Source organism: Paroedura picta, chromosome 7 (genome assembly GCF_049243985.1).
Source record: "Paroedura picta isolate Pp20150507F chromosome 7, Ppicta_v3.0, whole genome shotgun sequence".
Taxonomy (NCBI): domain Eukaryota; kingdom Metazoa; phylum Chordata; class Lepidosauria; order Squamata; family Gekkonidae; genus Paroedura; species Paroedura picta.
The window spans coordinates 91,272,839-91,285,123 of NC_135375.1; the positions used below are offsets into that span (position 1 = coordinate 91,272,839).

Genomic DNA, 12,285 nt, shown 5'->3' on the forward strand with positions numbered 1-12,285 from the left:
TAATGAGATATATAGGGCAATCATGAGCATGTTTACTCAGAAGAAAGTCCCAGTGGGTTCAGCGAAGATTTACCCCCAAGTGAATCTGTATTAGACTGTACCGTTTGAAGAGCTTAACTTTGGGGATAAGTATACTGTTCCTGACTATAACTGCTTTGAGTTTTTTGCAGGTTGGAGATAATTATTAAGAGAGGGGACAAACCAAAAGCATCAAAAAAGCATCAACAGCCTTTTATTTTCAGGGATTTCTCTTTGATTAGAAGTCAGGAAATTTCCCTCTTATTATTTTGAAACAAGATTTATTTTATTTATCATTGGATTTATATAACGTCCCTCTTGGCCAGCCAGCTTGGGGTGGTTCACAACAATACAATACAATTAAAACCAAACCAGGGGGGAAAAACCAACCAACACCCCCCCACACACCATACAATGGCTGAAAACACCACTTCCCACCAAAGGTGGGGTGGTTCAAGGGGGAAGCCCGATTTAAAAAGAGAGAGGTAAGGGGTTTAATGTTTAATTCCCAACTGGATAGAACCATACACACATTCACTTTTGAAAATTCTTTATTCATTTTCTTTTTGCCTTAAAAAAAGTTATCAGTGCAACATTTCAGAACTTCCACTCCTTCCACCAAACACTGAGCAGTAGTTAATTTTAATTAGGAAATACTGAGTTCTGGAGCCAGTGGGTTATCATTTTGCTATTTATTTCCTTCTGTCAAACTCTGAAAAAGTCCTCTGTATAAATTAAACAAATGAAAAAAAAATGTTATTCTCAATCCTAGGTCATCATTACAGCCAAAAGAATCATAATAATGCATCTAAAATATGTGTCCACAATATATCAAGGTATACATTTGGGAGGGAAAAAACACAACAAAAATATGACATTCTAGGCTTGTTAAAAAGGATAATGGTCCCATATATTTATTAACAGGTTAGCAAAAAAAACAAACAAACCCCCAAAACAAAAACAAGTCCAATGGATTACAATATTTACATGTTATTTGAAAAATAAAGTAGTGATAAAAGCATGTCACAATCATTTATTTCATTTTTTTTCATCTTTTTCATTTTTGGTAACCATTACAAACACCCAATCCAGGTATGGAACTGTTTAAATACATTTGAAATGAGGCCAATTTCTTTTTTAAAAAAAACAACATACAGACACAAAATGTGTATTTATACTTGTCCTTCCAATGTGTTTTCCACATGACTTTCCCTCCCTTCAAATAAAAGCAAAAACCCCACCCCACCCCAAAACATGAATCCTCAAAATCAAAACACCATGCTTTTCAAGTAGCACTTATTCCACAAATGCAAGTTTTATTTTCTTTTCTCTCTTTCTTGCCATCAATCTGATGAGAAGTTCTGTTGGACACCTGACTTCTCAGCAGCTTCCTTCCTTCTTTCCTCCCACCCCCTTCCCTCCCCACATCCTTGAAGTTTAAAAAAAAAGCCAAAACAAAAACATGAAAAAGAAAACTAACCCAAAGAGACACATGCATTTCTAAAACTAGGATTTAGTCAAGTACTTTCTAATTTTTTGGAAAGAAACCCCTTTGTTCACAATCAGACCATTACTCATGGGCCTGGCTCTTCCGTTTCATATTCACGCACATAAAAATGTGCTTTACGTGAATAAGGAACCGGGAGCACAGATTCCATGCATGTAGATTCCTATTTATGCTACGCTGTTTCCCCTCATGCGAAGAGCTAACGGGAGGCGATACAAACAGTTTAACGCCCCATCCTGACATCCACAAAAAGAGGATTCTTCAGGCTCCAAGGACTATGGAGCTGGGTCACCTCAAGCTTGCAGAAGTTTTTTGTCGACTCCCTCCCCTCCTTCCCTCCCCCATCGCGCCAAAACAAGACACGCCACATATAAAAAGGAAAAAAAAGGCAACCGTTCTTCAAAACCAAAACAATAATCAGTGTGAGATGTTAAATTTGACAAGCAACAGAATGATTATGAGGACCCATTTGATTGGTCCACAACCTGCATAGCTGTGCTGTAAGTTTGGTTCTTTAGTTTAATGGGATTTTTTTTCTTTTTCTTAAAAAAGTTACTTCTTTGCTATTTCCACATGTTTAAAACCAAAAGAAAGAAAGAAATACTCTATTCACAAGAACTAATCCTCTCTCCCCGCCCCAAGTCTCCTAGGGGGTGGAGGAAATAACATTACTTTACATGAAAAAAAAACTTAATTGTGCTGTATTTGTAATCCCTCAGGCTGAGTGAACGGAGACATGGGGCCAAACAAAAAACGGCACAGAGTCAGTCACATGAGTCTATTACAAAAAGAAACCTTAAAATCATAGCCAAATGCTAACAAACAGCTTACCTGGAATAAAAGATGACAAGTCACAGACAGGTATCTAGGAATTCTCTCTTTTTTGTAATTTTTTTTTACTAAAATAATTAAAAAAATCACAGTATTTTAAGAAATAAAACCCCAACAGGGATTTTGAGCACAATTTTGTTTTCCTTTCTTTTAAAACTTTGTGGTTTTTTAATTTTTCTTCCATTCACTATCTGGCCCAGCAGTCAGTCTCTCTCGCACTCTCTACATTTAACCACAATGACAACAGGTAGTACTGACAAATGCAGAGATTTGTTTTTTAAAATTTCCCTTGGTTAATTCTGAGGTACTAGGAAACAGGTGACTGTTTTAAGCAAAAAGCAGTTTTTATTTTGTTTTGTTTTTTGTTTTTCTTCTTTTTCTAAAGCGTCGGTCGGTCAGTCATTCAGTCTGGAAAACGCGTAATATGTATATTAAAACTAGAAAAAAAGAGCGCCCAAATCTGAGCGCTGAAAGTTGTCACCCCTGCACTCTTCCATCCTCATGACACTTCCATTCTTGAAACAATCCGAAGTCTCCATGGCAAAGCACGTTGGCGTTAACGTGAGGAACACTGGGAAGTTTTGCTTCTCAAGTTCAAATGAACGTAACTTCCCATTGTCAAAATCCAGAAGAGCTGCAGCGATGTAATGGAGTCACATATTTCATCGCCCTCACTTAAATAAATTTAATATATGTACACACACCCACACGCGCGCGCGCACACACACCCACACACTCACACAGGTACCAGTGCTTTGAAAATAGATCATTCAGTCCTAAAAGCAGCTTTGATTCTTCCTTGTCCCCCTCCCTACCCTCTCCCATCGATCACTGTTCAAGTAGGTTGTTTGAAATCACACCAGGTGTTCATTCACTTTTGGCCTCTGCATTCTCTTGGAGTGATTTATCAGCAGCAGCAACAATACAGACGGCAGGTTCATTCTTGTGGGGAAAGTCTACCACTATTTTCGTGCTGCTCTCCATCTCTTCTGCCAACGGTACCTTAACATCATCTTCGGCACTTTCTTTCGGCTGGCCATCTTCAGCAATCACTCGCTTGGTTTCATTCAAGGCCCTGGAAATCCCATGAGCAGAGAGTCAGATGTTTAGATTCCGAGATATCACATACCTTTTTAGGGTTGTGTGATTCGGCAGCCGAAGCGGCCGTTCCGCCCATAGTGGAGCTCCGCGCCTGTGTGTGTGTGCCCGCTGCCGCCCGTACCTCCCCCCTGCGGTGCGGAACTGGCTGCTACGGGCAGGAATGGCTGCTTCAGCTGCCGAATTGCACAACCCTACTTAACATCCCACGGGGAACTCAACATTGTAATGGCCCTAACTGGACCATAGTATAAAAGTTCTGCAAGTCCCTCCTGCTAAGGGGCACCAACTATTTCTGATGGGCTATCTAAGAGTACTTTTGCTGCCTCATTACCTCAGTGTGCAGGAAAAACGCACCCCTGATTTCAATCACCCCTGATTTCAGAATTCCATAACCAGCACTGCATGTGCTTTGAGCTAAAAACAATAAAGCATTGGCAATTATGTGCCAAAGTAGCCCAAATTCTGCAAAATTAAGCTGATACAGTCTGTATAAATTAAGCACATCTGAATAATTTCGCCTACTTCTGCTAATCAAAGAGAGAAGGCAACTAACCATTCCAGGTCATAAAAGCCTTTCTGTGACCATTAGAAATTAGACAGAGCACACCTCCCCATTAAATTTCCCCCAGGTTCCTTTATCCTTCCTTTCTCACTTTTGCTTCAGTCTCTTGCCCTGCCATCTTCCCTGTTCACAGCACATCTTTCTTCCCATGTAGCCTGTGTTCCTTAGCACTGCTGCTGCTGCTGCTGCTGCAAAAAACCATCTCCAGGGGCCAGAAGTAGCACTTTAGGCTGCACCTGAGACCTTAATCTGCAAATGAAAGGCTATTTTTCCCCATGTTGGAAGGAACTTCAGAATTCTTTCCTTCATTGTGTACACAATGGAGGAGGAGCTGTGGGGAACAACCATGGCCTTTGCAGAAAAGAAATTCTTAAGCCAACTTACATGCCGTGCCTCAGTACATGCCTCTCCCATTCAGAGCCTTCTGAAAATGATCGACCACAAAATTCACATGGAAACCGTTTTTCCGGAGGTCCGTTCTCAGAGAATCTCATGGACTCTACAGGAAAACAAAGCATACGTTAGCCTTCACTAAGGGTCCCCGCCTTTACTTTTTAAAAATCTAGAACACGTCATTTCCTGGAAATTCTCTGGAAGGTAAACAAACAATTCCTTGTAAAGAAATAAAGAGAGGGAATTCTGAGTGTAAAACTAATTAGCTGATACCAATACACTAAATGCGATCATTAAGCGATACACAAATCTGGATTCATTAAGGAAGTGTGACACTTAGCAGCTCCCATTTAGGTACACATAAAGAGCCCAGTTTTTATCTAATAGAAACTGAGAAATATTTAACATTTGGTAAGATGTGTTACCTTATGCATATTATTTATTAATTCCGTCTTCCACGTCAAAACGCAATAGTTGAGTCATTAATCTTATTTCTACATTTTCCATTTTATTTCTACTCTTTGTTCTACATTATCCTTTCTTATTAGTCTTGAAATGCAACTCTAGACCCAAGAATATATTCCTCAGTGCTGCTGTTGAAAACCTGATTATTTTAGAAGGTTACTGATCTCTAACATGAACTTCTCAGCATTCAGATGACAGCTTTGGACCCAACAAGGAATGCAGGTAAACGTTGAGCACCTTCTGCTCCTTGGTAACTCCATCTTGTGTGACAAAATGCTTCTCATCTCCAGATGAAGTTTTAAAAGGACAGTGTGTGTCTGAGTGAGCACAAAAGATCTGTGTCACACAAAACTGTCATGCACATGAGCAGGAAGCATGAGGAATGTTCCTCTCCTGTTCTTTTCACACCCTGTTAACATTGAGCTGCTCACAGGGTTATCGGCAGCCATCATGGGTACCCAGACAAAGGTTCTCTCTGCCACCTCGCCCCATCCAAGCATCAGAAGAAAGATGATCATTTGACTAGCTTCTTTTTTAGTACTGAGGCAAACTTCACAAAAAAAGGAAGTCTAGTGTTCTTGCATATTTTCCTCCATTATAGTGTGAGCATATAGGTCAAGGACAACTGGAAAGGGAGAAAGTTAATGGCTGTGGCTGCTTCCGGCCCTGGAATTTCAGACTGCAATCTAAATGGGAATTTTGCACTGGCTTTCATCCAAAATGGACTGCAACTACAGCTTTCCCAGACACAAGAACTCCAACTGGATGCCTGTATGATAGAGCTCAACAAAGTACTAATCTGGCTATGCCTTTGCCAGTCTAGAATGTGGTTCATGATCTAGCCAAAATTTAAGTGCTTCTTTGTCCCACTGAGCTGATGATGTCCTTAAATCTCTCTCCTATTGGAATCAGTGTGACTTAAGAAGTGCAGGATCGTGCCCAGCCGGCATAACTGAGTACCTGCACAAAACCTTGAAGTCACAGTAGACATTCCATTGGCAGGCCTCTGTGTGAACAAGGGGACAGGCCCCCAAACAAAAGATGAAACGTTTTTCCCCTCGCAAAATTAAGATGATCACCACACAGGCCATTAAAAATAATTGCTTGGACTATCTCGCTTGATTCTTTTCACTGAAAATGAGACGGCGCCATCTGCTCCAAGCATTAATTCTTTAGTGGGGATTATCTTGAGCAAGAAAACAACAGAATGCCAATGCCTTTGCCTTCCCGGAGTCCTCTCAAAGTACATAATGAAAGAAATGGGGGATTTTGGTTCATTTACTGCTGATCTCCACTTGCCTCATTCCCACATTTTATTATAATGTACACAGCTCATGAGCCAACTTAAGCTACTGACAATCACACACACAAAACCCACACAGTGGCTTTACTCCCCCCCCCCCCCAAATTAAAAGCTGGCTTCAGCACCGGGAAAGAGATACCATCACTATCTGTCCAAAACATTCCCCCCCTCCCCTTTCACACTGATTGCTGAAAACATCTATCAAGCAGCATACATTACTTTATAGAGATTTTTGTCCTCTTGATGTTAAAAGCATCTTTTCACAAAATGCTGGTCTTTATCCGCTTAAGTATCTCACGGTTTGGTTCTCACACAGAATAAATTTGAAACACAACAGGGCTGGGGAGAAGTAATGCCTGAAGTTTTATGCTGAAAGTCCTAAATTCTGCTATTGAAAATTAATTATATTGAGTGCCCATGTTTGCATACATTTATTTCAATGTACACGTTTTTACACAAATTGCAGAAGGCCGTAAGTGTGCCTCCCCCTGATGGACAGATCCTTGAATCAGGAGTGGTCTTCAAATCTTTGCGCAACAGAAAGAAGTGAGGAGGATACTGATGACAGCTGTGGTTCAAGAAAAAGAAATCCATCAAAAGCTTTTTGTAGTTGAGCATGATGCTCAGAGGGCAACAAACGTGTGAATACCACACAGTGGGGAAGAAAACAGGTTGCTTGTTTGTTTGTTTTTAAAGTTATGGAACCAATAACTCCCCCACTGACAAAAATTGTTTAACGAATGGTGCAAATTGAGAACTTATGTGGCTAAAAAACATATCCATCAAAATGTCTTCAATTCAGGTCTGTCCTCTGCCTCTCCAAGTGACTGATCCTTCTCATGGTCTCTGCCTTTAATCAACGCTATGCCTGCCTTCTAGGACTGTGGAATGCTCTGAAAGTGTCAATTAATGCTAAATATTATAATGAAACTTGAGTTAGGCCCAGAAAAATGTGCACCATAGACTTACCAAAGAATAAATACAGGAATGCATTCTCTCAGTTTCTGTGAATATTGATCTAGTAAATGCATTTGCTATCTGTTTGCCTGTTGTGGGCATTCGTTCAATGCATGAATGTGTGAGACGGTCTTATACTGAACCAGATTACTGACCTACTTATTCTGGGAGTGTCTCTCCAGGTTCTCAGATAGAGATTTTCCCACATCCCCTACAAACCGATCCTCTAATGTTTTATATTATTGTTGCAGCCTACAGCCAGACACAATAAATTCAACTACAAACTGATCCTTCTTGTTGGAGATACCATGGACTGAACCTGAAACCTTTTGCATGCATAGCTCTTCCACTGGGCCACAGCCCTCCCCAAATTGATTCTGGATGATGGAATCCAATAAGCACTTCAAGCAGCTACAAAGAGGGAAACCCAGAACTAGGAGCCATGCTATGCTGAGTTGTGTCTGTGGCTTCAACATCCTTTGGCCATGAAGGCTAATGGCTCTTTAAGGGAAGCAGAAACTCTTGAGGTTAGGATTCTGTCAAGGGAAAGATCAGTACTCAAGAAGGTATCAAAAATGTGCAATTCTTTCCCCCAGTAGCTCTGCTTCTTTCTGTCCATTACCAGAAGAGCTTTCCGGTCTGTTTGTTACACGAGTATCTTTTTCCCATACGAGTTTAAATTGTTCCCATTTATTCCAGATACAGTTAAGTGGTAACTGACTTCTAAGTGAGAAAGAATCCATTTCTTAAAATAAATAATCCCACCCCATTCTCAAATATTTCTACTGTAGCTGGAACAATCTTAAGTAGAGCTAGAAAAATGCTGTGGGTGTTTGAAGCACTGAAGTGTAGAGGGTTAAATATATACTCAGAAGATCCCTTGCTCTGAATTGGGCAGGCTTTATTCACCTTTATATAGTTGCATGAACTGGGATGCTGAATTAGGTAAAGAGATTAACAGTATGATTCTGTACAGAGTTCACTTAGGCCAGCCTGACTGTGCACAAGATTGCTGGTTTCACAAAAACAGTCTGTGTGCATGTGTGTGTGTGTGTGTGTGTGTAAGCCTTTTCTGTCATCCAGATGTTTCATGATTAAGTGGCAAGAGACAGGGCCTGACCACTTAAGCTCTGGACTCTGGAGACCCAGAGTGATAACTTCCCCCCCCCCACCACCTTAAAGTAAAAAAACCTCAATTTTGCTTATTAGGGTGGGCCGGTGGGGAAATGTCGGTAACCCAAATCTTGGGGCTGAGGGAAGAATCAGGGTATGGTTTTATGCTGGACATCAGAAACCAGAAATGAATACTGACCTCTTTCTTCCTCCTTGGGACTCATCTCCTCTTCTTTTTCTTCCTCATCACTGCTGGAACTCTCTTCTTTTTCCTTCATTTGTTCCAACTGGTCTAAGTTGACCCGTCCAACCAGCTCAAAGTTGCGACTCACCTTTGGAGAAGGAAAAAAAAATACAGAGGCCTTGTATTTGGATGCTGTGCACACATCATACATCCTTGAAGTTCTCCATATGCTAGTGGGAAGGTGGGTCTCGATTTTTGTAAGTGTCTCGCCCACATAATTATAGCATCTCCTGAAGTGTTAAATAGAGCACAACAAAGACAGATGGGCTCTTTTGGTAGTACTCAATATTCAAGAGGGGGAAAGGCCACAAGACTCCCCCCCAAAAAAAACATAATAATGGGGAGGGAACAATACTAAAAGCCACCAGCTGTATTCTGTGAAACGTTTGCTAAGAAAACACAAGCAAAATAACTTGGGTCTAGGATAGCAGTTACTCCTCCAATTATTAAAGAAGAAAGAATCACCAAGGAAGAACAGAATATACATTTGTTAAGGTGCTCTGTGGCCACCACTGGAATTTTAAGTGTTCTTATTCCCAGCCAATTCAGATTTTTCCCCAAGTGGCATATAAAACAAATGATAGCATAATATTTATTTATTAGGTTTTTTAGGCTGCCTTTCTCCAAAAGTAGTCTTGGGGCAGCATCAAATTATCAATACATTTTTAAAAATTCCTCCAGCCAAAGAGCCCTTCCTTTAACTGAAGTGGCTCCTTTTCCACTGGCAGAATATTTACTTATTTCACCCATACATAGGTATGTACTTTGCCTGTCTTCCCAGCAGCAGTAACCTCAAACAGCTTACACCTTATCCTCCCCTTTATCCTCACAGCCACCCTGTGATGTTTGTTAGCCTCAGAGGATACAACTGATCCAAGAGCACCCAGGCCTCCATGGCAGAATAAGGATTTGATCCTGGGTCTCCCAGGTCCTCATAGGAATAGCTACATGATGGGAGGATGACCCCTTGGACTTTAGGTAGGCATCTAGGTTTGCTTAGTAAAGTGATGATGTAGACCAGCAGATTCAAATCAGGGGGAGAGCACCAATTCAAAAGATTCAGAAACCTGGGTGCTTTCTTTTACATCCTGGTTCCCAGGCTTTTAAAACCTCCTTGTTAATATCTTACCTATTCACCTCAAGTCTCAAACTGTGGAGTCAGGATGGATTTTCTCACTGGACCAACTTGCTGTTGGCAAGGCCAGGAGGGAGGAGCAGGCAGTGTAGTCTATGGGAAGCTCAGGAGGAGAATTGGGTTGCTTCTAAGCAATGTGAAAAATACGGAGAATCTACAAGCAGCCTTCAGCTGCACTCAGAGGTAAAGTGCCTTTATACATGGGAGTCCCCTGTAGTCATTCTTAGATGTGAATTTGCCTAATGAACTTGTAAAAGCCATAAAAGCTAGCAGCAAGCATTATGGTCTTCCTAATTATGGGGCAAAGACGTTTTCCATTGTAAGATTCAGAGGAAATTGTTTATACTGGACAGCCAGCACCTATGGAATTTCAGAATGGAGAATGTGCCCTGGTAGGCATAGCTAGTAAGGACTTACCTTATGCTCATCTCGAAGATGAGCATCCAGCTCCTCCGTGTGCTTGGTCTCATAATAGCAGAGTTGGCATTTGTAAGGGCGTAGCTCATTGTGCTTCTCTATGTGCTGCTGTAAGCTCTCGTCACTGGAACAGGTGAAGGTACACTTGTCACAGCGGAAAACAATTCCCTGCAAATATTTGGACAGCTTGGAACGGCACACTTCTATGGGAACCACTCGTTCTTCTGTTGGGTAGGGGGGAAAGGAAAGTTCTATTAATGAAGTTATTGTGGCTGCCCAATCAGTTTTCCCAACAGTCATTCCGAGCCCACCACCAATGGATCTGGTTCTAAAGTATGACTTTTGGAACAAGCAGGGACTATGATAATTGCATCCCACTCTGCAACGAATGTATAGTCTACTCAAAGACTGAAAGATGCAGGACAGATAAAAATGCAGCCATCACATTCAAATATCATTAAGATCCCTGTTTGTCTGCTTAGACTTGATCCTGAAAAAAAAGTTCAACAGAATAGGCTTTCTCAACCAGGGTTTCATCAAACCTGGGGTTTTGTGACAGCCCCAGAAGGCTTCCACCAATTGGGTGAGAGATAATTAATTTTTAATTAAAAATATTTGGTAATATGGTGATGTCGACACCGCCCACACACACACAATGGCCAATGATGGGCCTGGAGGGCATAGGAAGGGGACAAGCCCAGGCAATGCAAATCCTTGCTGATCGAGGCTTGTTGCACATGATAGCAACTGAAGTCAAGACAGGTAGGTACTCTCATTTTAACTTAATTGCTGGGGGGGGGCACCTCATAGGCCTGCTCAAGTCCTGTTTCTGGCATGGGGGGTGGGTGGGGGCAAAACAACAGCATAGGCTTGCCCTGGAGGTGCTCACTTCAGGCTTCCTTTGGTGAAGAAGAGCAAATCCACAGCCAGCCCAGAATGCAGGTACAGTTCTGTTCACAAATCATCTGATTTTCCTTCTCTTCCCTAAAACCTGCAGACTTTCTCCTGTACAGACTCCTCTCTAAGGTTAATGCCATGCAAAATTTATACTCAAATCAACAGGCTTATCTACCTTTAAAACATGCTATATCCGGTGGTAAATAAAGGTTGTTTGCTATGTGGAATTTGGGGACAAAGCAAATTCTGAATTTTCTGAATCCCTTGTACATTTCTGTCTTTGTTTTTGAACACAGGCCGTGACCCAAAGCCTCCATTGTGTGTGCTTTAGGATTACGTGTGGTTATAACTATGCCACTTGGGATGCTTGGGTTTTTGCTCTGGCTGCCACACTTTCTTTCCTCAAAACCCCAAGCAGTGGAGAGTTTGAAAAACAAATTGCTAGGAGTTACAGAAGGAAGGGGAGGTGTCACAACAAAGTCAGTTTTCTAATACCCAACATACAACCACTTGCATGCTCTCTGGGGACATGCCAATGAGTAAACGGAGTACTTAACACATTGCTCCTATGCAGTTACTCCAGTCTAAGTCCAATGAGATGTAAAGGGGGGATTAAAAGACCCAAAAATATCCCGTCTTTTTTCCATCATGGATCTCAAAATGACATACTGTAACAAGCACAAACACATATTCTTCCCATGTTTATTCCTGCCTTCCTGAATTAATTTCTTTTTTTTTAAGGCTGGGAGTTACTTGGGGTATGGACCTGCCTTCTTGTACTCTGCAACATGTTATATACGCTGATGGTGCTATATAATGGCATCGGCTACAAAAGCTAAGTGGTGTATGTATCTAAAATCAAAACAAAACAGTCAAAGTTTTGCAGGGCATGCAAAATGGAGTGCTTCCGCCAGGTCTTTGGTTGAGGCCAGGTTTGTTAAGAGGTTTGGATCTCCCCAAGCTTTGCTGTATCATTGATTGAACCCCTTTGTGGATGGTTGGGGGTGGGTGGGTGGGAGGATTTTATTTCTGTCATCTGGAGGTTTATGGTTTTAAGGATTGGGGATTTTATGGGTTTTTATGTAATCTGCCTTGAGTCCTACCAAGGAGGAAGGCGGACTATGTGTAATCAATAGATTTAAAAATAAATACATAAATAAATAAATTTACTTAAAAAAATCAAGTGTGCCATGAAATCTATTAAGATTGCACAAGTTACAGGGAGGGGGAAAATCAAAATACTAGTTCCTTCTTGTTTAGACTGGTGGGAGTGCAAGTGAATAGTGCTGAGGGCTGCTTCACAAATGATGAATTTCCTACATAATTCCCTTCCCTGTAGGAT

At 41.3% G+C, this 12,285-nt stretch overlaps 1 protein-coding gene across 10 annotated transcripts in view; it reads right to left on the reverse strand.

Moving 5' to 3' along the window:
- Positions 1-551: 551 nt before the first annotated feature.
- The window catches only part of ZNF462 (zinc finger protein 462), a 163,424-nt gene continuing 151,690 nt past the window's right edge, over positions 552-12,285 (reverse strand). For all 10 annotated transcript variants that reach the window (XM_077345361.1, XM_077345365.1, XM_077345362.1 and 7 more), the window contains 4 exons: positions 10,047-10,270; positions 8,450-8,582; positions 4,404-4,518; positions 552-3,431 (listed from right to left, as the gene is read on the reverse strand). In XM_077345361.1, the coding sequence (XP_077201476.1) occupies positions 3,224-3,431; positions 4,404-4,518; positions 8,450-8,582; positions 10,047-10,270 (680 nt within the window). In that variant the 3' untranslated portion in view covers positions 552-3,223. The remainder of the gene's footprint in view (positions 3,432-4,403; positions 4,519-8,449; positions 8,583-10,046; positions 10,271-12,285) is intronic.